The sequence below is a fragment of the Eubalaena glacialis genome, chromosome 9, assembly GCF_028564815.1.
Source record: "Eubalaena glacialis isolate mEubGla1 chromosome 9, mEubGla1.1.hap2.+ XY, whole genome shotgun sequence".
Classification (NCBI taxonomy): domain Eukaryota; kingdom Metazoa; phylum Chordata; class Mammalia; order Artiodactyla; family Balaenidae; genus Eubalaena; species Eubalaena glacialis.
In genome coordinates, this window is record NC_083724.1 from 44,543,189 (window position 1) to 44,569,934 (window position 26,746).

The window sequence follows — 26,746 nt, forward strand, 5'->3', positions numbered from 1 at the left end:
CTTTACAGATGTATGTCCCTACTGGAGGCCACAGCTGGCCTCATCGCCTCATCTTTTGTTAGTCTGTATGATCACCAACAGTGGACTCCCCACTGTGATCTGTTAGCACAGGATATTCAGGAGCCTGTGTACTAAATCATCTCACCAAAGGCAAAAGAAAATGTTCAAGTTGACTTCTCCCCTGTGTACCAGGGCTTAATTGACTTCAACAGTCGCCAGGGAGAAAAGCCTGTTATTCAGAAAAGGAGACAAAGAAAATCAAGCATTTCTTAGTGAAGAGAGCATGAGACCAAACATTAAATTTGGAGGGCCTGGGGATAGAGAGTTAAATGAGACCAGAAAATTTTGCAAATAGTGAGAAAATGATAGCAATGGGAGGACGGTAATTTATAGTTGTAGCAGAAGAATTATTTTTTTTAAAGTAGTTTTCTCATATTTTTAAAATTTAATTTAATTTAATTTTTTATTTTATTTCTGGCTGTGTTGGGTCTTCATTGCTGCGTGCGGTCTTTCTCTAGTTGCGGCGAGCGGGGGCTGCTCTTCATTGTGGTGGGCGGGCTTCTCATTGCAGTGGCTTCTCTTGTTGTGGAGCTCGGGCTCTAGGCATGTGGGCTCAGCCATTGCGGCACATGGGCTTAATAGTTGCAGTGCGTGGGCTTAGTAGTTGTGGCCCACAGGCTCTAGGGTGCACGGGCTTCAGTGGTTGTGGCATGTGGGCTTCAGTTGTGGCTTGCGGGCTCTAGAGCGCAGGCTCAGTAGTTGTGGCGCACAGGCTTAGGTGCTCCACAGCATGTGGGATCTTCCCGGACCAGGGATTGAACCTGTGTTCCCTGCACTGGCAGGCGGATTCTCAACCACTGCGCCACCAGGGAAGTCCCAGAAGAATTATTAAGTTTGAGAAGATACTATTAATTCAAGGGAGTAAAATAAAGCTACTTTTACTTCCTCCTAGCTTAGATTGTTGACTTCCAGAATTGAACACCTTAAGACAATGTACTGTACCCCTAGCTCTTATATAACTTTATTTCATTTACATCAATCAGAAGAGGTGGGAAAAGGAGGAGCCATACCAACTTGGCCATGCTTTCTCTGAAACATTAGGAATAACATTTGATAAAAAGGTCCAGCCTCAAGCTTTTTTTTATTGAAGTATAGTTGATTTACAATGTTGTGTTAATTACTGCTGTACAGCAAAGTGATTCAGTTATACATATATATACATTCTTTTTTTTATATTCTTTTCCATTATGGTTTATCACAGGATATTGAATATAGTTCTCTGTGCTGTACAGTAGGACCTTGTTGTTGATCCATCCTATATATCATAGTTTGCATCTGCTAATCCCAAACTCCCACTCCATCCCTCCCCCGACCCCTCTCCCCCTTGGCAACCATCAGTCTGTTCTCTATGTCCGTGATTCTGTTTCTGTTTCATAGATAGTTTCATTGTGTCATATTTTAGATTCCACATATAGGTGATATCATATGGTATTTGAATTTCTCTTTCTGACTTACTTCACTTAGTACGAGAATCTTCAGGTACATCCATGTTGCTGCAAATGGTATTATTTCATTCTTTTTTATGGCTGAGTAGTATTCCATTGTATATATGTACCACATCTTCTTTATCCATTCATCTGTTGATGGACGTTTAGGTTATTTCTATGTCTTGGCTATAGTGAATAGTGCTGCTATAAATACAGGGGTGCATGTATCTTTTTGAATTATAGTTTTGTCCAGATATATGCCCAGGAGTGAGATTGCTGGATCATATGGTAATTCTATTTTTAGTTTTCTGAGGAACCTCCATACTGTTTTCCACAGTGGCTGCACCAACTTACATTCCCACCAACAGTGTAGGAGGGTTCCCTTTTCTCCACACCCTCTACAGCAGTCGACTGTTTACTGATGGCCATTCTGACTGGTGTGAGGTGGTACCTCATTGTAGTTTTGATTTGCATTACTCTAATAATTAGCAATGTTGAGCATATTTTCATGTGCCTATTGACCATCTGTATTTCTTCTTTGGAAAAATGTCTATTTCGGTCTTCTGCCTGTTTTTGGATTGGGTTGTTTGTTTTTTGGTTGTTGAGTTGTATGAGCTGTTTGTATATTTTGGAAATTAAGCCCTTGTCGGTTGCATCATTTGCAAATGTCTTCTCTCATTCTATAGGTTGTCTTTTGTTTATGGTTTCCTTTGCTGTGCAAAAGCTTGTAAGTTTGATTAGGCCCCATTTGTTTGCTTTTATTTCTACTGCCATGGGAGACTGACCTAAGAAAACATTGGTATGACTTATGTCAGAGACTGTTTTGCCTATGTTCTCTTCTAGGAGTTTTATGGTGTCATGTCTTATGTTTAAGTCTTTAAGCCATTTTGAGTTTATATTTGTGTATGGTGAGAGGGTGTGTTCTAACTTCACTGATTTACATGTGCTAGCCTCAAACTTCTATGCCAAAATGAATAATGCTGTTTTTAAAAGTAAACTGTAGGAAAATGTTTGTGTACATGTATACATACTTTTAAGGTAGGAGTGTAGTGTCCTTTCTTACTATGATACAACAATCAAAAAGCATACAGACAAAAACTGACAGATTCAACTATATAAAAATATATTTCTATTTGGGAAAAATCACAAATTCAAAAACTAAGCACAAGGCAGGAAAATAATTGCAATATATGACAAAGTTCTGTATAAAGAACTCCAAAAAATCAATAAGGACCACAATAGGCAAAGGATTTATCAGGTACCTCCCTGTCAGTAAGAGAAATATAAATAACCAATAAACACTTAATAATTCTCACCTTCTTTAGTAATTTAATATACATTAAAACAACAAAGAGAGAAGTTTCACCCTAAATTTTCAACAATTAAAAACTTTGATAACCTCCAGTGTTGTTTTTTTTTTAATAAATTTATTGATTTTTAAAAAATTTTTGGCTGCATTGGGTCTTCACTGCTGCACGGGGGCTTTCTCTAGTTGTGGCGAGCGGGGGCTATTCTTCATTGCAGTACATGGGCTTCTCATTGCGGTGGCTTCTCTTGTTGCGGAGCACGGGCTCTAGATGTGCAGGCTTCAGTAGTTGTGGCATGCGGGCTCAGTCGTTGTGGTGCGCGGGCTCAGTAGTTGTGGCGCATGGGCTTAGTTGCTCCGTGCATGTGGGATCTTCCTGGACCAGGGCTCAAACCCATGTCCCCTGCATTGGCAGGCGGATTCTTAACCACTGCGCAACCAGGGAAGTTCCGCCAGTGGTTTTAATAGCGTGAGGAAATAGGTACTCTCAGATATTTTGGTGTGATATATTCAAGGGCAAAAATGCTCATAAAGCCTTTCAGTGCTTAGACCCTCTGACCCAGCATTCCATTGCTAGAAAGGTAACCTGTAGCAATATGTGCACAAAAGAGGTAAGACACCTTTACAGAGATACTTATTGCAGCAAACTCTTTATAAGGAACAACAACCCATAAAATAGAATAAAACTAAATTCCCATCGCTATGGGACTGATAAACTAAAAGACATAAGTAAAATTGAATACTCTAGGGCTATTTTTAATAATGAGCAGGGTTTATATTCACTGAGATGAAAAGAAGCCCATGCTGTGTTATTAGGTGGAAGCACATTGTAGAACAGGACGTACAGAACATGCAGAAGATAGAGATTAATCATACTTTCTGGGAAAAAAAAGTATATTTGTGCACATGAGTACAGAAAGAAAACTACATATCAAACAAAAATGAGTGAGAGTGGCATTGGTGTTTTTTGCTGTTTCTCTGAACAGTTTCTGGAATCTTCTGATCCGTAGTCAGATGCGTTATCCATCACACCACTAGCCCCCACCCAACAATTTCTGTATTGCTTGTACTTTTATTAATGTGTTTTATTTTTATAATAAGCAAAGAGAACAGAGTATACAAAAAAAAATTTTTTTAACAAAGTAGCCTCAATAAAAGCATGCAGAAAACAAAACAACCCCACACAGATCACCAGAGTCAACGTAGAGCAGGCCAGAAAGTCCCAAACAGGGTGAAGAGGGGTTGGTGGATGGTGAGTACATTGCAGAGAAGAGCAGGTGTGTACAAGAACCTCAGAAGACAAACCCGCACCAGAGCCCAGAGGTCTGAGGGAGCAGAGACCGGTGGGAAAACAGGGTCCTGGGAAGGGAGCTGAAAGGAGCATCCGAGGGTCCTAACCCAAGTGGGAAGGGAGAAGCAGGAAGGGATCCCAGAAAGGGAGTCCAGGGCAGATGGATGGATTTGCACAAGTTGACGCAGCGCTTGATCTGAAGCCAAGGTTGCTGCTTTCCCATCCTGAGTAAGCTGCAAGCGCTGGTGGGAATCCAGAGAAAGCCAGAGTGACTGCAAGGCTCTGCAGGTGGTAGTAGCTGTTGGTGTTGGCCTAAAAGGCTAGGATTGCTTCCCGGCTGGACTCCATTTTGCTATTCTAAGTCACAGGTAATTACACACGTTTGAATTTGTCTTGTGGGATCTTACGGAACATAATGGCTCTGTTGTGGCTCCCTTACAGATTACCTGTACTTCCAGGAACTTGTCCAAGTTTTATTTATCCACTCACCCTCCCAAGTTTTACTGAGTGCTCTGTGCAGGGTTTCAAGCTAAGGGTTGAGTGGGTTGGTGGAGGCAGATATTAAAGATGATTCTGGCACAATTTCTTAGCCCAAGGAACTCACTGCCTTATAGTAAAATAAATGAGAATGAGACAGTTACACATTCAAGGTACAATGTGATAGCTTAGAAGAGTAGAAAAGGTAAGGGTCTGATTGTATTTGCTTCCTAACTCTGTGACCTGAGGTAGTTACTTCAGAGTTTTTGCATTGGTATCATGTCTGCTGTAGTATCTACTGTTGTGCCTGATACACGGTAGATGCTTAATAAATACTGCTGTTATTATTATCAAAGTGCCATTAAAAGAATACAAGTGGAGTATAAATCAAAGGTAATTTCTCATGAAATGGAAAATTAAGAATGATAACATCTGACAGAATTATTGTGAAAGCTATAAATAATCCTTTTTTCCAAGTAACTTAAACATACGTAGAATAACCATTGTTAAATTCTACTAGTACTTGAAGTAAAAATGGAAACAATTGTTGCTTATTCTTTTAAGAAAACTAAATATGGTTACTTTTTTCTTGATGCACAAGAGTGGGTAGTAAATTTCTCCCCCAAGAATGCTCAGTGGGCTTTATCATTGCCTTGGGCACCCACAAGTAAGAGTCTTGTGAATTTTTGGCCTTGGAGCACTTCTGGTCTACGAGGTTGTTTCTCACTTACTGTAAAATCTTTGTGTAGCATATTTTGAAAAATGTATAGGAAGTAATATCAAATTAATGTCCAGATGCGCTCCCAGTAGAGAAGGGGATTCAACCCCACTGTAAGAGTCTTAGAGTGGGGGTCTAGGCTGGCGGTATCATCAAGATACTGAGCTGAGGGCCCCCAAAACACTCTGAGCACTCAGGATACACCAAGAAATGTGGCCCAAGGAAAATAAGGCCTGATGAATAGCCTTTCACCCCATCAGAAAGACCTGCAGTCTACAACTTATATGATCAAGGATGAGTTAGCACCAGCCCATGCCCCCTTGGACCACTACAGACACAAGGCAGCTCTAGCTCTTTTCCTATCCCCACCCTCCGCCTGGCCTTCGGAATGGATTGGTTGTTCAGTGAGTCAATCAATAAGACTTCACTGAGTGTCCTTTATGTGATCAGGATGGTGTCAAGCTCTATCAGAGTTGTACAAAACAGGGAGCTCCGTCGGGTTGACTCTGCCAGGAGGTCGCTAGTTGCTGAACTGCCTCACCTGTGGAGGTCTTTCTTCTTTATCCCTGCTCTATGCTTCATTTCCAGAGGATCACACAGCCAACAAAGATTCTGGCCAAGAGTCAGAGTCTATTCCGGAATATACAGCAGAAGAGGAGCGAGAGGACAACCGGCTGTGGAGGACCGTGGTGATTGGAGAACAGGAGCAGCGGATTGACATGAAGGTCATCGAGCCCTACAGGAGAGTCATTTCTCATGGAGGTAGCTGAGCTCTGCAAACCTGGGAAGCAGGGAGCGGGGTGGCCACATAGTTTTTATAAGAAAACAAAACTAGGGTTCTCTGCAGCATGACGTCCCACGACCCTATTAGGCAGTCAACGTTCAGGGCACTGTAGAGCTGAGCGTATAATTTCATACTCAATTCAGTGAACACTGGAAAGCTTACTATGCAAAAGTAACTTTCCAATGTGAAAAATGCCTTTTGCATTTTGCATACCTGATAGCTATCATCTTCAGTGCAAATTTCTTGAAAGCCATAGTTGTCCAATTTAATAGTGTCTGTTTGGAATTCATATGGGTCAGTTGCAGGGTTTAACTGAATTGTTTTCAAGTCTGTTTTCTACATGGCCTGCAGTAAGAGGTGCTTTTAATTCCAGACCAATCTTTGGAATCCTCTTCAGAAGCTTTAGGAAATCTTTTTAGACTTAGCCTGGTCCTTTTTTTCTCCCTAGTTGAAGTTTGCTTTTCTATAAACTCCATTACATCTATGCCTGACAACAGCCCACTCCAGCCAAGATCTCCACCCACTTCATAAGGGACAAGGGAGAGAAAAGGCTCTGTTTTGTATTTTCACTGCTTTCTTGGAGCTCCAGGAGCCTTGATTAATTTGGGACTCACAAAAAATCACATGAGCACAAGCGACACATGGAATGTTGTCAACTTCAGAATCCATAAATGGCTTTTTGGCTTTTTCTGCTGCATGCACAACTTCCCTGCAGTCCTGACGCCCCACCCTAACCACTCAGCTCTTCCAGGAAAAGTGTAAGCTGACAAGGCAATTGTTCTGTCTTCCTTATCGAGCACAGGGAAATAAGTGTCTTGGCGCTGCATTAAACCCGGAGCTTTGGTTTTCTAACAAGCAGAAGAATGTTTTGCCTTTTCCCTCCAACTTCCCTTCACCACAGATTTTCCACTTTCTGCCCCATGCATTGCTACCTCCATGGAAGTTATCAGGACCCCCCAGGGCCCCCACCCATGGTAGTGAAGGAAAATGCCCATAGGTGTCCCCGGCCCTGACCTTCCTTTTTCACCATTTGCCCTGAAATGGTAATACGGCCCAGTGATAGCTCCTCTAAGGGAGACTTTTCCCACAGCCCTTTGGAATGAGAGCAGGCCTAATCTTGCTGAAAATGACAGACAGCTGGCCATAGAGTCAGTCCTGTTGTTCTTCTAATGAAAACCACCATCTGAACATCATCCAGATCTTCCCAGAAGGTCATATCTCCTTTGCACCACCCATCAGGTATTTTTGGTTTGTTTGCTTTTTAGAAAAAAAAAAAAAAAAGACGACTATAAAATATCCTATGCTCATTCTAAAAAGTACAAGATATGTAGAAAAGTCTGTCAAAGTCTGTCATGCAGTGACTGTCCCTGTACATTTTTACCATTCAGGTCATAAATTAGAAGTCCCTTTGTTGTGAAGAAGGCAGGCTCACGGCTTCACTGTTATTATAAGGCCAAGTTATCCCTTATTACCCCAGCAGACTCACCTGCTTATTCTTTCATCCACAGTGAAGTTAGGTGGGTTGGATGGGTGGGTTGAGCCCATCGTTCTGTTGCCTGAATCAGGAGAGAGTGATTTTCATCAGCACACCTGGGTCAAAAAAAGCCACTGCTTCCGCCTGTCACATTCTTTGTGAAAACACCTGATATCTCAGGGATAACCTGGTTTGCTGTGCCCTCCATCCCTACCACCTCCTCCCCTTGGCATCTGCTCCTCTCCTTTCTGTGTTGTCAGCTCATTTTTTGTAACTGTCTGGTTTGTTGGAGAGAGAAGGCCACCTTTCCTCTCCCTGGCTCTGCCTCGGCCTTCTCCAGGTGCTGGCTTGCATGAGTGTGCCTCTGGCTGCACCCACCGGAATGTTAGGGAGATGCCACCTCTTCCTACGCCCTGACCAGCTTTTGTGCTCTGGAGGTAAAGACAGTTCACATGTTACTTCTGAATTTGCCAAAGCTTTGTCTGCTGTCTTAGAAGCTCATACCACTTTCTCAGACCTTAATGATCTGAGAAAGTCACACTCCCTAGTTACCGGTCCATTGAGTTTGTCATCCTGGCTTCTGATGAGCATTTAAAAAAGCAGCACTCCAGAGTGAACAGAGATGTTGTTTTGGTGTCTTGCATTTTGCTGTGAGGAAGTTATCCCACTCAGGCCAGTAGGGAAGTGCCAGCTGTTCAGTGCTCTGGGCAGCACGACTGCAAGATGGGGGTGGTTAAAAGCGCCCCTTAAGTTTGCTGCAAGAGTGTCCACACCAGCTGGGAACATCTGTGTGTGAGAGCAGTATTTGAACAAATATTTCATGTCAGCTTTAGTGACCTCCACATGAGCTATGGCCAGAGGCCCTGTACACAATGTAGAAGGATAGGGTTCAAGACCCGTCTTGGCCACTGATTAGTCTGTGATCTTGGTACATCACTTAACTCCCCTGGGCCTCAGTTACTTCATCAGTCAAGAAAGGATGATCTCAAAGCCATGTCACCTCCTATGAGCCCATGAGTATTATCCCTGCCATCTGCTTAAGTAGAAAAGCAAAGAAAAAGAAGTCTGGGTGGTTTGGTTTAGCCAACAGTGAGGGGTCACTTTGAGGCCAGAACTGGCATTTTTGAGCCTGAAGCAGAGAACACAATTAAATAACCAAGGGCAGTCACGCCAAAGCATTGTAACGAGGCGTTTCCTGTCTTGTGTTTTTACTTCTCTTATTTCATTATAGGAGACTCAGGTAACCTTCTCTGCAGTGTTGCTGGACAAATGATCCTGGAAAGGATGAGAAGAGTTGCAGGCTGGTGTGTGTGTGTGTATGTTTTGGTTGCGACTGTGGTATCTTTCCTTCTCTCTCCATTCCATTTGCTGGCCAGCAAACTTGTGTTACGTCCCTTTCATGCCTCTCTGTTCTGCCTCAGGTAAGGTTTGCATCGTTGCTTCCGAGGGTCTCAGGAGACACCACGGTGGGATAGCTCATGCATCTCAGCACACACACCCTGAATTCACCTCACCGTTACTGAGAAGACAGTCTGATAAAATACATGTGTTAAAAAGTGAAACTTCACGTGAACTCTGCATTTGCTGACAGGCAACTTCACTTGAGTCAGCTGCATATTTAGCGTAGAAATTGGGTTAGCTGACCCCCTTGGAGACACTGGCGAGGAACAAAATGCAAATGGTCCTGTTCATTCACGTTATTACACTTTGCCAGCAATTGCTATCTGGAATAGCTCCAAAGCCTGACAATGACGGCACCTGCTCTTGATTTAGAAGAAAACTTTCACGAGGAAATCTTTTTCTCTTTCCTTCCTTACACGATACATCTCTTCCTCTCCTCCTCTTTCTTTTGCCTCTTCTTCCCTTCCTACAAATCCTCTGCCCCAAAATGCAAAATCCATCATCATTTGTTAATTTCAGTGATTTTTTATAGAAAGAGACAATCCCAGCTTAGTCATTGATCAGGAAGTGGTAAGTTGACCGATGAATATTCCTTTGGTTAAATATACCCAAGCCAACGTGATACTACAACATGCCAGGGACAGACAGCAGTAACACAAACAGCTGAATTGCCATTTAGGATGACTTCTGAAGTACTGTTTATAAACCTCAGTCTTTCCTTTAAAAAACGACAACAACGTATTCTTAGAAATTCTCCAGAAATAGAAAAAGAAATCAAAGTAACTGAGCCTCATGATCTTGCAATTATCCTGACACCCTGGAGTCAGACAGCTACATTTAGAAAGAAGCTTTTGAAAGGATGCTTTTATAAAATTTTTTATTTTTTTAATCTAATTTTTATTAGATATTAGTGTATCGCTGATTTGCAATGTTGTGTTAGTTTCAGGGGTGATGTGTTAGTTTCAGCATGATTCAATTGTACATATACATATATCCATTCTTTTTCAGATTCTTTTCCCATATAGGTTATTACAGAATATTGAGTAGAGTTCCCTGTGCTATACAGTAGGTCCTTGTTGATGACCTATTTTATATATGGTAGTGTGTATGTGTTAACCCCAAACTCCTAATTTTATCGCCCCCCTCCCCATTTCCCCTCTGGAAACCATAAGTTTGTTTTCAAAGTTTGTGATTCTGTTTCTGTTATGTAAATAACTTCATTTGTATCATTTTTTTATATTCCATATATAAGTGATATAATACTTGTCTTTCTCTGTCTCTGTCTTTCTCTTCACTTAGTATGATAATCTCTAGGGCTATCCATGTTGCTGCAAATGGCATTACTTCATTCCTTTTTACGGCTGAGTAACATTCCATTGTATATATGTACCACATCTTCTTTATCCGTTCCTCTGTCGATGGACATTTAGATTGTTTTCGTGTCTTGGCTATTGTAAATACTGCTGCAGTGAACATTGGGATGAATGCATCTTTTCAAATTATGGTTTTCTCTGGACATATGCCCAGGAATGGGATTGCTGGGTCATATGGTAGTTCAATTTTTAGTTTTTTAAGGAACCTGCATACGGTTCTCCATAGTGGCTGTATCAAATTACATTTCCACCAACAGTGTAGAAGGGCTCCCTTTTCTCCACATGCTCTCCAGCATTTATTGTAGACTTTTTGATGATAGCCATTCTGACCAGTGTGAGGTGATACCTCATTGTAGTTTTGATTTGCATTTCTCTAATAATTAGCTTTGTTGAACATCTTTTCATGTGCTTTTTGGCCATCTGTATATCTTCTTTGGAGAAATGTCTATTTAGAGCTTCTGCCCATTTTTTGATTGGATTGTTTGTTTATTTGATATTGAGCTGCATGAGCTGTTTGTATAGTTTGGGGATTAATCCCTTGTCAGTCACTTCATATGCAAATATATTCTCCCATTCTGTGGGTTGTGTTTTCATTTTGTTTATGGTTTCCTTTGCTGTGCAAAAGCTTGTTAAGTTTGATTAGGTCCCATTTGCTTATTTTTGTTTTTATTTTCATTACTCTAGGAGGTGGATCCAAAAAGATACTGCTACGGTTTATGTCAAAGACTGTTCTGCCTATGTTTTCCTCTAAGAGTGTTATAGTATCTGGTCTTACATTTAGGTCTTTAATCCATTTTGTGTATGGTGTTAGAGAATGTTCTAGTTTCATTCTTTTATATGTAGCTGTCTGGTTTTCCCAGCACCACTATTGAAAAGACTGTCTTTTCTCCATTGTATATTCTTGCCTCCTTTGTTGTAGATTAATTGATCATAGGTGTGTGGGTTTATTTCTGGGCTTTCTGTCCTGTTCCATTGCTTTTTATTTCTGTTTTCATGTCAGTACCATACTGTTTTGATTCTGGAGCTCTGTAGTGTAGTCTGAAGCCAGGGAGCCTGATTCCTCCAGCTTCATTTTTCTTTCTCAGGATTGCTTTAGCTATTTGAGGTCTTTTGTGTTTCCATACAAATTAAAAAATTTTTTTCTCTACTTCTGTGAAAAATGCCCTTGGTAATTTCATAGGGATAGCACTGAATCTGTAGATTGCCTTGGGTAGTATAGTCATTTTGACAATATTGATTCTTCCAATCCAAGAACATGGTATATCTTTCCATCTGTTTGTGTCATCTTCAATGTCTTTCATCAGCGTCTTACAGTTTTCAAAGTACAGGTCTTTTGCCTCCGTAGGCAGGTTTATTCCTAGGTATTTTATTATTTTTGATGCGATGGTAAGTGGAATTATTTCTTGAATTTCTCTTTCTGATCTTTCATTGCTAGTGTATAGAAATGTAACAGATTTCTGTGTATTAATTTTGTATCCTGCAACCTTACCAGATTCATTGATGAGCCCTAGTAGTTTTCTGGCAGCATATTTAGGATTTTCTATGTATAGTATCATGTCATCTGCAAACAGTGACCGCTTTACTTCTTCTTTTCCAATTTGGATTCCTCTTATTTCATTTTCTTCTCTGATTGCCATGGCTAGGACTTCCAAAACTATGTTGAGTAAGAGTGGCAAGAGTGGACATCCTTGTCTTGTTCCTGATCTTAGAGGAAATGCTTTCAGTTTTTCACCATTGAGAATGATGTTGACTGTGGTTTTTCATATATAGCCTTTATTATGTTGAGGTGGGTTCCCTCTATGCTCACTTTCTGGAGAGTTTTTATCATAAATGGGTGTTGAATTTTGTCAAAAGCTTTTTCTGCATCTATTGAGAGGATCATATGGTTTTTATTATTCAGTTTGTTAATGTGGTGTATCACACTGATTTACTTGTGTATATTGAAAACTCCTTGCATGCCTGGGATAAATCCCACTCGATCATGGTGTATGATCCTTAATGTATTGCTGGATTCGGTTTGCTAGTATTTGTTGAGGATTTTTGCATCTATGTTCATCAGTGATATTGGCCGGTAATTTTCTTTTTTTCTGGTATCTTTGTGTGGTATGATGGTGGCCTCATAGAATGAGCTTGGGACTGTTCCTTCCTCGTTGACTTTTTTGGAAGAGTTTCAAAAGAATAGGTGTTAACTCTTCTGTAAATGTTTGATAGAATTCGCCTGTGAAGCCTTCTAGTCCTGGACTTTTGTTTGTTGGGCATTTTTAAATCACAGTTTCAATTTCAGTGCTTGTGACTGGTCTGTTCATATTTTCTACTTCTTCCTGATTCAGTCTTGGGAGATAGTACCTTTCTAAGAATTTGTCCATTTCTTCCAGATTGTCCAATTTCTTGGCATACAGTTGCTTGTAGTAGTCTCTTATGTTCCTTTGTATTTCTGTGGTGTCAGTTGTAACTTCTTTTTCATTTCTAATTTTATTGATTTGAGTCCTCTCCCTTTTTTTCCTCATGAGTCTGGCTAAAGGCTTATCAATTTTGTCTTCTCAAAGAACCAGCTTTTAGTTTCATTCATCTTTGCTATTGTTTTCTTCTTCTCTATTTCATTTATTTCTGCACTGATCTTTACGATTTCTTTCCTTCTGCTAACTTTGGGGTTTTTTTGGTTCTTCTTTCTCTAGTTGCTTTAGGTATAAGGTTAGGTTGTTTGAGACTCTTCTTGTTTCCTGAGGTAAGACTATATTGCTATAAACTTCCCTCTTAGAACTGCTTTTGCTGCATCCCATAGGTTTTGGATCATTGTGTTTTCATTTTCATTTGTCACTAGGTTTTTGATTTCCTCTGATTTCTTCAGTCATCCATTGGTCATTTAATAACATATGTTTAGCCACCACGTGTTTGGTTTTTTTTTTTTTTTTTTACAGTTTTTTCCTTGTAGTTTATTTCTAATATCATAGCATTGTGGTCAGAGAAGATGCTTGATAGGATTTCCATTCCCTCAAATTTACTGAGGCTTGATTTGTGACCCAAGATGTGATCTATCCTGGAGAATGTTCCATGTGCACATAAGAAGAATGTGTATCCTGCTGCTTTTGGATGGAATATTCTATAAATGTCAATTAAGTCCATCTGATCTAATGTGTCATTTAAGGCCTGTGTTTCCTTATTGATTTTCTATCTGGATGATCTGTCCATTGATGTAAGAGGGGTGTTAAAGTCCCCCATTATTATTATTATTTTTAACATCTTTATTGGAGTATAATTGCTTTACAGTGGTGTGTTAGTTTCTGCTTTATAAAAAAGTGAATCAGCTATACATATATCCCCATATCTCTTCCCTCTTGCATCTCCCTCCCTCCCACCAAGTCTCCCATTATTATTGTGCTACAGTCGATTTCTCCTTTTAGCAGAAATGGCTGTTAGCATTTGCCTTATATATTAAGGCACTCCTACATTGGATTTGTATATGTGTTTACAATTTTTATATCTTCTTCTTGGATTGATCCCTTGATCATTATGTAGTGTCCTTCTTTCTCTCTTGTAACATTCTTTATTTTAAAGTCTATTTTGTCTGATATCAGTATTGCTGCTCCAGCTTTCTTTCGATTTCCATTTGCATGGAATACCTTTTTCCATCCCCTCACTTTCAGTCTGTATGTGTCCTTAGATCTGAAGTGGGTCTGTTGTAGACAGAATATATACGGGTCTTGTTTTTGTATCCATTCAGCCAGTCTATGTCTTTTGGTTGGAACATTTAATCCATTTACATTTAAGGTAATTATTGATATGTAAGTTCTTATTGCCATCTTGTTAAATTGTTTTGGATTTGCTTTTGTAGGTCTTTTTTCTTCCCTCCCTCTTTTGTTCTCTTCTATTTTGATTTGATGACTATCTTTAGTGTTGTGTTTGGATTGCTTTTTCTTTTTTGTGTGTTAACCTATTGTAGATTTTTGGTTTGCAGTTACCATAAGGTTTCGATATAGCAGTCTATATATATACAAGATTGTTTAAAGTTGCTAGTCTCTTAATTTCAAATGCATTTCCAATATCCTGCATTTGTACTCTCCTCTTCTCACGATTGCTGGTTTTTCATCGTGTGGATGATTTCCTACCTTTACTGTATGTTTGCTTTTTACCGGTGAGCTTTCCTGTTTGTAATTTTCTTGTTTCTAGTTGTGGCCTTTTCTTTTTTGCTGAGAGAAGTTCCTTTAGCATTTGTTGTAAAGCTGGTTTGGTGGTGCTGAATTCTCTTAGCTTTTGGTTGTCTGTAAAGCTTTTGATTTCTCTGTCAGATCTCAGTGAGAGCCTTGCTGGGTAGAGTATTCTTGGTTGTAGGTTTTTCCCTTTCATCACTTTAAGTATATCATGCCACCCCCTTCTAGACTGCAGAGTTTCTGCTGAAAGTTCAGCTGATAACCTTATGGGGATTCCCTTGTATGTTATTTGTTGCTTTTCCCTTGTTGCTTTTAATATTTTTTCTTTGTCTTTAATTTTTGTCAATTTGATTATTATGTGTCTTGGTGTGTTCCTTCTTAGATTTATCCTGTATGGGGCTCTGCACTTCCTGGACTTGAGTGTTTCCTTTTTCATGTTAGGGAAGTTTTTGGCTATTATCTCTTCAAATATTTTCTCAGGCCCTTTCTCTCACTCTTCTCCTTCTGGGATCCCTATAATGCGAATGTTGGTGCGTTTAATGTTGTCCCAGAGGTCTCTTAGACTGTCCTCATTTCCATGGCAGTGATTTTCCACCATTCTGTCTTCCAGCTCACTTATTTGTTCTTCTGCCTCATTTATTCTGCTACTGATTCCTTCTGGCATATTTTTCACCTCACTTATTGTATTGTCCATCTCTGTTTGTTCTTTAAAGCTTCTAGCTCTTTATTAAACATTTCTTGTATCCTCTCAGTCTGTGCCTCCATTCTTTTTCTGAGATCTTGGATCATCTTTACTATCACTACTCTGAATTCTTTTTTGGGTAGATTGCCTATTTCCACTTCACTTAGTTGTTCTTCTGGGGTTTTATCTTGTTCCTTCACCTGGAACATATTTCTTTGCCATCTCATTTTGTCTAACTTTCTGTGTTTGTGGTCTCCGTTCCTCCAGCTGCAGGACTGTAATTCTTCTTGGTTCTGGTGTCTACCCCCGGTGGGTGAGGTTGGTCCAGGGGCTTGTGCACGCTTTCTGATGGGAGGGACTGGTGTCTGCCCACTGGTGGGGGGAGCTGGGTCTTGTCCCTCTCATGGGCAGGGCCAGGTTAAGCGGTATATAAATATAGGCAGCTGTTGGCTCAGGATGACTTTAGGCAGCCTGTCTGCTGATGGGTGGGGCTCTGTTCCCACCCTGTTGGTTGTTTGGCCTGAGGTGTCCCAGCACTGGAGCCTGCAGGTTGTTGGGTGGGGCCAGGTCTCGGTGCCAAACTGGCGACCTCCAGGTGAGCTCACGCCAATGGGTATTCCCTGGGGTGTCCACCACCAGTGTCCTTGCCCCCACAGTGAGCCACAGCCAATCCCCTCTCCCCAGGAGACCCTCCAAGATGCGCAGGTAGGTCTAGCCCAGGCTCCTGTGGAGTCACTGCTCTGCCCTGGGCCCCAGTGCACATTAAACCTTGTGTGTGCCCTCCAAGAGTGGAGTCTCTTTCTGTTTCCCCCAGTCCTGTGGAGCTGCTGTGCTAAAGCCCCACTGGCCTTCAAAGCGCCAAATGCCTGAGGGATCCTCTGCCCAATGCCAGGCCCCCAGGCTGGGGAGCCTGATGTGGGGCTCAGAATTCTCACTCCTGTGGGAGAAGCTCTGTGATATAATTATTTTCCAGTGAGGGATTTGATTATGTTGTGAAAGATCCCCTCCTACCATCTCATTGTGGCTTCCTCTTTGTCTTTGGGTGTATATCTTTTTTTGTTAGGGTCGAGTCTTTTTTGTCAATGGTTGTTCAGCAGTTAGTTGTGATTTTGGTGTTTTCATGTGAGGAGGTGAACTTAAGTCCTTCTACTCTGCCATCTTGTCTCTGCCTTTCCTGGTGTCTCTAACAATACTTTTGTACTTGTTTTTAAGAGGGATTCATTACACCTACTTTTTTCTTTTAATGAACTCTGTCTTTTTCATTGTGCTGAGCCTGAACTGCATATTTTTGTGGTGTTAGGGTGGCTTAGTGACACTAATCCTATCCTTTGCGGATTTCTATTCAGTTATGGCTCTTCCTAAATGAAACTGTTTATGGAACAAACACTTCTTATATTAAAATATATCTCCTTCTGCCGTTCTCCTTCATACCACATTCTAAAAAAAAAGTTAGTAAATACCTACATTTCAGAAAAGATGGGACTAAAGCAAAAAATCCAGAGGGAAGCTACTGCAATCCTGTTTTGCAAATATGTGTTGCATCAGGTATATACTTATGTAGGTAGCATCTTCTAAGATATGTAGCATAAACATTGTCTACAGCAACCTCAAATTAGTAATATACGCAAACCCATAATTTGATGTATTTGTAGTTGGTATCACTTTCTTCCCCCACCTCTTTTGTGGTAGAGTCATACTCTCTATCCTTGTAGAGAACATCTTATTAAACTGCTTTTCAAGAGTTAAGCCCATCCAAATCTATATCCAGCCAGTATTTTACTGCCTTGTAATCACCAGAGGGGTATTTAGAGTTCTGAAAAAATGACACACTGAGTTCTGATCAGGCTTGAGGGTGTGTCCTGTCCTCCTACTCAAAGCTTTGAGGAAATCTCTTTAATGTTTCTAAAGTCCAGAACTACATGACACAAATCACAAATGTTTAAAAATGGATATTAAAAAATAAAAATACAGTACATTGAGATTCCAGAGACAAACCTGTGGAGACCTGACCAACCCTTGCCACGAATTTCGAAGATGGGCTTTCAAGGAACACAGGCTTGCTACAACTAGGATGAACTAAAGAGGATCAAAGAGAACCTCTTTCTTAGCCATTAAAAGAAAGAGTGTTATATAAATTAGTTTTATTATATAAATTAGAAGCCCTTAAGTCAAAAAGTGTTGCCCCACCATCCTTTGATAAGTTGAATACTTCTAACACACTTATGACTATGTACAACACATATAATCATCCATAATACATGGATACCCTATATATGCAAATGTATTCACACTATTTAAGAATTTATATAACTTACATCTTAGCCACTGAAAGATAATTATATGTGTATATACTTATAGAAATATAGTCTATATAATACTCATTTAAAGATGTACCTAATACATCCACATACACATTCTTGCCAAGGCTTCCAGATTTATCCTTTAGGTTAAATATTATCTTGTTAAGAGCTTTCAGTTGGTTACAAATGTCTTTTTGTTTGTCCTCTAGGATACTACGGGGATGGCCTAAATGCCATCATTGTGTTTGCTGCCTGTTTTCTGCCAGACAGCAGTCGGGCAGATTACCACTATGTCATGGAAAATCTTTTCCTGTGAGTGATATTTACAACAAAATGTTTTCAGTTAATGTCTGCGGGCATGCGATGGCAGATAGAGCATCTTTAATAAAAGGAAATAGATGATGTAGACTATTCTAAGCCTTTGATTAAAAGTTGATGAAATCTGTGTCAAGGAAAATTGCTCAAGAGACCAAAAGCTTTAGAGGAGCTGTTTTGTCTGTAGAATGAATTGAAAACAAAATGAACACAGTCTGGTCTGCATTTTAGAATTCTGTAACATTTCCTTTGGGTGAAGTATTATTTTTGTTCTCTGATAACATGTTCTTAGCCAACTGATGATAACCTGACTTCATTTATATCTGCCTTTATTTAATCTGACTTGCCCTTAGTATATAATAGCATTGCTGACATTTTTGAAAGTCAGGTTTCTAACCTACGCATTTTTCAAGTGTACCTGCATTAAAAAAAAAAAAATGAAAAAACGATAACTGCAAATAAATGAGTAATACTCTCAAAGAAGTGATCTTAGGTAACTGCATTCTTCTCAAGCTGAAGAGGGAATATGTGCAACCATTCTTAAATGTCATGCACCCTGTAATTTAAATGTTATATAATTATGGTGAAATAAGATGAACTCTTTCATGTGGGAACTGAAAACACTTATCTTTCTTCCTGTGATCAGATATGTAATAAGTACATTAGAGTTGATGGTAGCTGAAGACTATATGATTGTGTACTTGAATGGTGCAACCCCAAGACGGAAGATGCCAGGGCTAGGCTGGATGAAGAAATGCTACCAGATGATTGACAGACGGTATGTGGCTCCATTATCTAATCACTGTTTTGACTTCCTCAGTGACTCCCATCTTCAGTGACCTTTTAATTTACCAAAGGTGCAATCACAATTTAGGAATATTGAATTAATGCTGATTTGAGATAATAAATTATAAAAATATTAATGTGTCACTTGATGCCCCAAATTTGAAATAAAGCAGATCTTCCCCAGATTTTGTTAAACGCTGTAATCTCAAACTTGGCAACAAGTATTTTAAAGTACTCATATGCTGTTGCCATATGGAGGTGCAATTTGAGCTGATAAGCCAAAGTCCATGATTCTTTACTAGTATCATGTAACCTTGTGGCCATTGTTGTGCACTAGGACTGTTGTGACTTAGGCAACCCTAGTGCTCTTATTTCAACATTCGCTGTTAATTCTGGCCCCTATGGTGCCTTTGTGTGCCCCTTCCTCAAGATACGTCACTTCTATCCATACTGGTTTTATTAGAACCAAACACGTTATTGCCATCTACAGGAAAATTGTCATAATAAGCATACAAATTTATGATGTCTTCCATATGTGTGGCTTCCCCTCAGATGTGGCTCTCTGTAAAGCAACATGTGAGTGTCCTGTTATAGTAACTAAAATCCATTAATCATCTAAGCATACATAAAGTAGCATTGCTAATGCTGAAAAATATGCCTGAATGTACAAAACGTTAAAATGATTATCTGAAGGCCAAACAACCACATGATATACTGTTACCATTTTCACTCTACAGAAGAAGAAACCCAGGCTCAGTAGAACAAATTGGCTAAGTTGCTAGTAGGAGTGTATTCATTTCAAAATAGTAAAAATAATGCTGACAAAAATGAAAAACATTGTTAAACAAAAACATGCCATATGGTTATAGATTTATGCACTCCAAGAATACAAAAATTCTATTTTACATTTATTCTTATGGGAAAATGAGGTTTGAATTATGCATGTTTCAAATTATATCTCAAAAGGCATTCGTTTTATTGATCATGGCATTCTGTACCTTCCTACCAGATAACAGTAACTTACATAGAATTCCCTAATATCATATATATATTCTTATTTAGGGATATACTTTCTGTTTTAACTCCCACTCAAAATAGGTTATGAGTAATTTTTTTTTTTTTTTTTCACAATAGGTTGCGGAAGAACTTAAAATCATTCATCATTGTTCATCCATCTTGGTTCATCAGAACAATCCTTGCAATTACACGACCTTTTATAAGGTACGGTCATTATTGTAGTAAAAGTAAACATACTAGTTTTTAAAAATATGTATTCATTGTCTTCTAAACAAAAATTCATAAACCAGGAGAGTAGGAAAATATGTTTGCCTCTGCCTTTCCTGAAAATATACTTTGGACTACCCAGCAAGAGACTCTAATTAAGAGTGACCATATTTTCACAGTGAATATTTTTCCCCCATAATTATAAAACATGACTTTTATACTGCTTGCTGTAAACATAGAAGATAAAATAGTGAGGTTTCTATGCCATATTACAAAAGGGAACAAATAGTACTTTTAAAGTAATATATGGTATATTGTAGAGAATCAAAGAGGTAGAGTAACATAACAATGGAAAATAAAGACACACCAAGGACAGAAACAGAAGCCAGGTCTTGTCTTAATTGTTCTGTTTCTTCTGAACAAATCCCACGGAGGTTACCAAAGGTAGGTAAAGAGTCTGAGCAGCCATTTTGAGAGCTTTGTTTTGATTATCCATAAGGCTTCTTGGTTTAAATTCACTTCAAATCAGTAAATATTTGTTTATCATCTATTCTGTGTTAGATGCTGTATAACCTTACATTTCAGTGATGAAAAGTAAGATATGCCTCTTATATAGTAAGAATGAGACAGTTAAATGAAAGGGACAGTACAGGTTTTCTAGAGAGCTTTAAAAAATAAAATAGGGAGGGGCACGATAGGGGTATGGAATTAAGAGGTACAAACTACTAGGTGTAAAATAAATAAGCTACAAGCATATATTATACAGCACAGGGAATATAGCCAACATTTTATAATAACTTCAGTGGAATATAGTCTATAAAAATACTGAATCACTGTGTTGTATGCCTGAAACTAATACAATATTGTGAATCAACTATACTTCAGCTAACTAGAACAATGTCTTCCCTAACGTCAGGATACCAATCAGATAAATTGAAATTTTTCCATCTCAAAGTTATTAATGAATCCCTAAGAAAAATTCTGATCACCTCACTTCTGGAGAAAACAATTAAAGGTTAAAATCCTTTATATTTTTTTTACGTAGATTTTACTGTGCCTTTCAGAGTCCACCTTTTTTGTTCCGTGTTCACTTATTTATTTAGCATTCCCATCCCCTACTTCCAAAAACTGAGCAGTAGCAGGATTCAACCTAGTTTTCCTCTGGCAAAGATTTCTTTACCATACCATGTTATATTACTTTAAGAAATAATATGAGCTTTTAAGACGTACAAAAAGCCACTTATTTTAAGATTAGCAGAAAATGCTTTGACAGGGGAGTAGGAAGAGCTTATATAAACTTTAATGGGTAAAAAAGCAAACATTAGAATTGATATTGATTCACTGATGTTTATTTAATAGTTCAGCTCTTATTATAAAACAAATATATTTCTTCCTGATAAATACTTGTTATGGTAAGAGTATTGAAAACAGATTGTAAGTCAACATTTATTGAAGGGCGTTTCAAGATAATAATAATAATTACAACAAAAATAATAAACTTATAGCAAGTAGTGTTGTGGTAAATCACATATAATAATGGCCTACCTTTACTGAGTGCTTATATGCATTATTTTATTTAACCCTAATGACAGTCCTCTGAAGGAGGTGCTGCTTACTATTTTCTGTTATATAGGAAAAAACCCTGAGGTTCAGTGAGGTCAAATAAATTGTCTAAAGCAGGAGCCAGCAAACCCATTCTGTAAAGGATCAGATATTAAATATTTTAAGTGTCATACATACAGTCTCAATCACAACCACTCAGCTCTGCCATGGTAGGGTAAAAGCAGCCATAGACAATATGTAAATAAATAAGTATGGCTGTGTTCCAATAAAACTTGATTTATGAATACTGAAATTGAATTTTCTGAAATCTTTTACATGTCACACAATATTCTTCTTTTTATCATTTTTCAACCATTTAAAAAATGTAAAAACCAGTTGTAGCTCAAGGATGTAAAATAAAAAATCATAAGCTGGCTTTGGCCCACGGGCCATGGTTTGCCAACCCCAGGTCTAAGGTAACACAGCCAAGAAATGAAAGATTCAGGCTTTGAACCCAATGTCTGCATAATTCTAAAGAATTATGTTCATTGTGTTCTACAATTTCATCATGTAAGACCCTCTTTAAATATCCCTCTGTAAATCAGTCTACATCAGTGTCATCAATTTTTTGAACTGAAAAAAAGAGGTCACTAAAATGTATTATAGGTCTTTTCACTGCTAAAGGGTAACACCTATGATAGATGTATATGGCAAGTTCTTTTTTTCTTTTAATTCATGTATTTTTTAAATTGAAGTATAACTGATTTACAATGTTGTGTTAGTTTCTGGTGTACAGTGAGGTGATTCAGTTTTATATATATATATAAAACTGAATATGAAAAAGAATATATATCATATTTCCATTATGGTTTATTGCAGGATATTGAATATAGTTCCCTGTGTTACACAGTAGGACCTTGTTGTTTATCTATTTTATATATATAGTAGTTTGTATCTGCTAATCCCATACTCCTAATTTTTCTCTCCCCCCTCACATTCCTTTTTTTAAAATGAATTGTTTGTCTGTGTCAAGCGTTGGGTTAGGTGCTGGAGGCTGAGAAATTAAATAGCTCAATTGCTGTCCTCAGGGAGTTCACAGCCTGGCAGCTGACATAGGCAGACTAGAAAACAGTTATAATACAGGGTACAAAGGAAGCACGATGGGGGCTGATAACTCACGGTGAGTGTGAGTTTTAAGGTAACAGGTGGAGTGTGAAGGCTGAGAGTCTGCATCGAGAGGCTTTCCAGAAGAATGTGCCCTCAAGTTGAGTTTGGAAGACTAATAGCATTGGCTAGCTAAAGCCAGGTAGAGGAAACAGCAGGTACCAACACACCAAGAAGGAGGTGCCATACACCAGGCATGTCTAGAGAACTGTACATTCCAGTGTGGAGGTGTCCCCCTTGCATAACTAACTTCTTCTGCCTTTTTATTCCACCCCCTCCATCTTTTATCATCAAAACCTGAATTTAGCTTGAAAACCCTGGAGGAAGGAAGTGGCCTAAGGTAGCATATTGTTGGTAGTGTGTGTTCACCCAAGGCTGATCAGGAGGACGAGAAGTGACTTTTTGGAGATGAAGGCTGTTCACAAGTCACAGCCAGTGGCCCAGGGTCAAAACTGCAAGTCAAATGTGAAAGATAGATGTATGGAGAACTGACCTTGAAAAGACTTCCTATTAGAATACACAGCAGTTGAACAGAAGACAGTAGAGTTGGCGGATGGCGCAGCATCCTCCCAGTAGACTGGGGAGGCCCTTTCATTAGAGAACATTCAAGAAAGTTTGATGCTTGATCAAATTCCCTTTCAAGTGGAATGATACATTTTTAGAATTAGCTTGCTATTACACCAATAATACAAAAATGCTTCCTTCTTATAAAACATCCAATCATTATAAAGACCAGGTTCTTCCTTCAGCAACTACCGACTCTTGTACCCAACCCCCTTCCCCAGAGGCAAATTCAGGGGTCTCCTTGCAAGTTGTTTTCTATGCATTTACACACATCTAAAATGACAACATTGAGATGAAAGCCGTCTGTCATTCAAATCCGATTATTGGAACATTGTTTTTTGAGCATTGGTTCATCTGGAATGACCTTCCAAGATTTAAAACTTTAAAAAGTATACATATATTTAAAATAAAAGTAAAACTAAAAAAATAAGAGGAAAACAACTTTATATATACTTTAAAAATATATCAACCGTGGTAGATTCTGAAAGAACTAATGACAAGATTTTTGTTTGCTAAAAACAAACAAGCAAACAAAGGGAAACAAACCATAAACCAGTGACAGTTCAGAGTGGCAGGAACCACCGGGGAGGCCATGCAATGTGTGGACCCTGCAGTCAGGCTGCCCGGGTTTAAATCTAGGCTTTGCCACTTACTGAAGGTGAAATCTGGGCAAACACTTAACTCCCTATGTTTTCAGTTTCCTTATCTTTAAAAAGAGAACAATAATAGTATCTACCTCATTAGGCTATCAATCATAGGAAATAAAAGAGTTAATATATATAAACCAGTTAAAACAGTGTCTGGCACATAGTAACTACTCAAATAATGTAGCCATTCTTCTTAGTAAGAGTGCTGGGGCAAGGTGATAACAATTTTCAAGAAGAGGCAGCAGCCTGAGAAGGGATGGAGGCGCGACTGATATCTTTTTTCTTTTCTTTTTTCTAGTTCAAAGTTCAGCAGTAAAATTAAATACGTCAGTAGCTTATCAGAACTCAGTGGGCTGATCCCAATGGATTGCATCCATATTCCAGAGAGCATCATCAAGTAAGTCCTGATGGTTTTGAAGATTTGGTAAGAAATATTGCATGTCTGGAGAAGGAGATTAGAAAATAACTCATTTATAAAATATGGGGAAATGGCATTACCTTATATTTAAAACGAATATTAAATATTCTCCAATAAATATTTTCCTTTCTTATAACCTAGCGATAACTGTTCTGTTCTTTCAGATCTTCTTTCACATAATCTTCTATTGGTGTTATTGAAATTTCCTCGTTTTTATCTTGAATTTACTACCATTTTGGAGAAAGCATGAATTTAACATTAATCAGCAGATTTGTTACTTGTGTCTTGCATGCCACACAGACCCAGTATGTTTTGTGCATAGCCTGGATTTCTTCACTGCCTTACATAAAGTAATTTATCTGCTTGACCCTAGGAAAAGAGAAAAAAAATTACCCTTTCTCTGTTTTCCTCTCAGTCCTTTTTCTTCATGGTTCCCTTCAGGTGAAAGATAAAGCAGAGTGGTGGGTGGTGCGGTTAGGAATGACCTCCTTACTCAGTACAGGGTAAAGCCTGTGGGAAGAAAGTATGGATACTGAAGGTTGTAGGATTATGCTGCAAAAATAATAAAAATAAAAATAAAAAGTTAACCGAACAACTGCTTGGAGCTGGGACTTAAAAACATGACGCTGGAGAAGGAACCCTCCTAACTGGTTCATTGTTGCAAAAGAGCTATTGTTTACTGTCGATCATGTTTTTCTTTCACTGTGTCTGATTCACTAGCTTTCTGTGTGATTAAAACTGGGAGGAATCTAACCATCAGCTCCAGAGGAAACAGTCAAGGATAACAAGGATAACAATAACAGCCATCTTCCTCCATAAGATGGAGAGCAAAAGTGACCTCCCAATTTGGGCTTCCAAAAAAGAGTCCCCTCACTTTAAAAAAAAAAAAAAAAAAAAAAAGGCACAGAAACTGGAAGGAAGTGTCTCTGCTGTGCTAGGCATAGAAGTGCTCTATTTATATCTTGTATTTAATCCCCACAGTAAACCCCCGTTTACAGATAAGCAAGACAACTTAGGAAGGGGACGTTACTTATGCAAAGTATAAGTAGGAACAAGGAAGAGATGGAACTAGAATTCAAATCCAGGTCAGCCCAGGCCCTTTTCTAGCAGATTTCCTTACCTCCCTTAAAAAACCATCTAAAGTCAAGGCTCAGAAGCAGCTGCATTTGGTTCTCCGGCATCCCAATATCAGGTAAGAACAGAGGGTACCAGCTGGGTTGAGAACCGCCAGTTAGCTCAGCTGAATCAAGCAGAGTGCTCATAAGCGCCGAATGGTGGCTTTAATCCTCACTGGCTTCACAGAGTCCCGAAACCAGCACACCTTCTAGCTCTAGCCTGCTGCCTCAAAAAAGGGACCCCATCTCCAAAACCCACTCCTAGTCTTTAAATGTAAAAGTACTGGAGCACCCACCTCCTATAATGCTGTCTCCCTTTGCAAAAGATAACAAGGACCTTCCCTCGTCAAGTGGAAATGAGCACTGGACATTTTCTAGGTAAATATGGCAGTGCTTCCCCGGTGTGGCAAGTGGAAAAAGAGAAGAGAGTGGGCTTTGGAGGCTTAGCATTAGGTGTGAACCTTCCCACCTGCCTGAGACTTCAGGAAACCTATTTAAAACCCTGAGTCTGGGCTTCCCTGGTGGCGCAGTGGTTGAGAATCTGCCTGCCAATGCAGGGGACACCGGTTCGAGCCCTGGTCCGGGAAGATCCCACACGCGCGGAGCAACTAAGCCCGTGCGCCATAACTACTGAGCCTGCGCTCTAGAGCCCGCGAGCCACACCTACTGAAGCCCGCACACCTAGAGCCCATGCTCCGCAACAAGAGAAGCCACCGCAATGAGAAGCCCACGCACTGCAACAAAGAAAGAGTAGCCCCTGCTCGCTGCAACTAGAGAAAGCCTGTGCACAGCAACAAAGACCCAACGCAGCCAAAAATAAAATAAATAATTAAAAAAAAAAACCCAAAAAACCCTCTGAGTCTCAGCTTCAGCATCTTTAAAATGAGAAAGGAAGGAGCAATGGAAAGGTCCTGAGGATTGAATGAGAACAGTGTACATAAAGCATTGAGGAAGCCTGGCACAAAGCTGGCAGTCCAGAATGTTATTTATTGTAATTGTGTTGCTTTTAGAGACTTGCTACTCATACAGGGAAGTTTAGTTGTTGAGAAGTTAAACATGCCTGAGGAGCTTTTCATTCATCTACACATGTCAGTTTTCAAGGGCTCCATTTGGGAAAAGTTTCTTTGGGAGGAAGGGCTTCATTTGGAAAGAGTTTCTTCTGGAGGAAGAAATTTACAACCATGCACGCCCTCCCCATGTGTCCATGATTGATTTCTCCTGTCTTTTGTAATCCATCTCCTCTGGATGTCCTTTCTCTCATTTCTGTGACTGACCCTCATTGCCTCATTTTCATATTATGCCATTTTCAAATTGATAACAAGCCATAGCTCCTTCCCATTACACAATAGCATTCAGAGGGTCTGATCTCATCCAATCCCAAGACCAATATTCAGCTGGGATGGAGCCTGTCATCAAAGGGCTTAAATGAAAGAAAAACGAGCCCAATCTGGAATCAGATTTATAATCACTGATTACAGGCGATTCTTATTATTTGTGGCAGTGGTGTTCTTACAAGATTTGAATAAAGTA

The 26,746-nt window shown here is 39.3% G+C and overlaps 1 protein-coding gene across 2 annotated transcripts in view; it reads left to right on the forward strand.

Moving 5' to 3' along the window:
- PRUNE2 (prune homolog 2 with BCH domain) overlaps nucleotides 1–26,746 on the forward strand; it is a 198,896-nt gene that overhangs the window by 166,508 nt on the left and 5,642 nt on the right. For both annotated transcript variants that reach the window (XM_061201171.1, XM_061201172.1), the window contains 5 exons: nucleotides 5,868–6,041; nucleotides 17,651–17,753; nucleotides 18,403–18,534; nucleotides 19,677–19,763; nucleotides 23,982–24,080. In XM_061201171.1, the coding sequence (XP_061057154.1) occupies nucleotides 5,868–6,041; nucleotides 17,651–17,753; nucleotides 18,403–18,534; nucleotides 19,677–19,763; nucleotides 23,982–24,080 (595 nt within the window). The remainder of the gene's footprint in view (nucleotides 1–5,867; nucleotides 6,042–17,650; nucleotides 17,754–18,402; nucleotides 18,535–19,676; nucleotides 19,764–23,981; nucleotides 24,081–26,746) is intronic.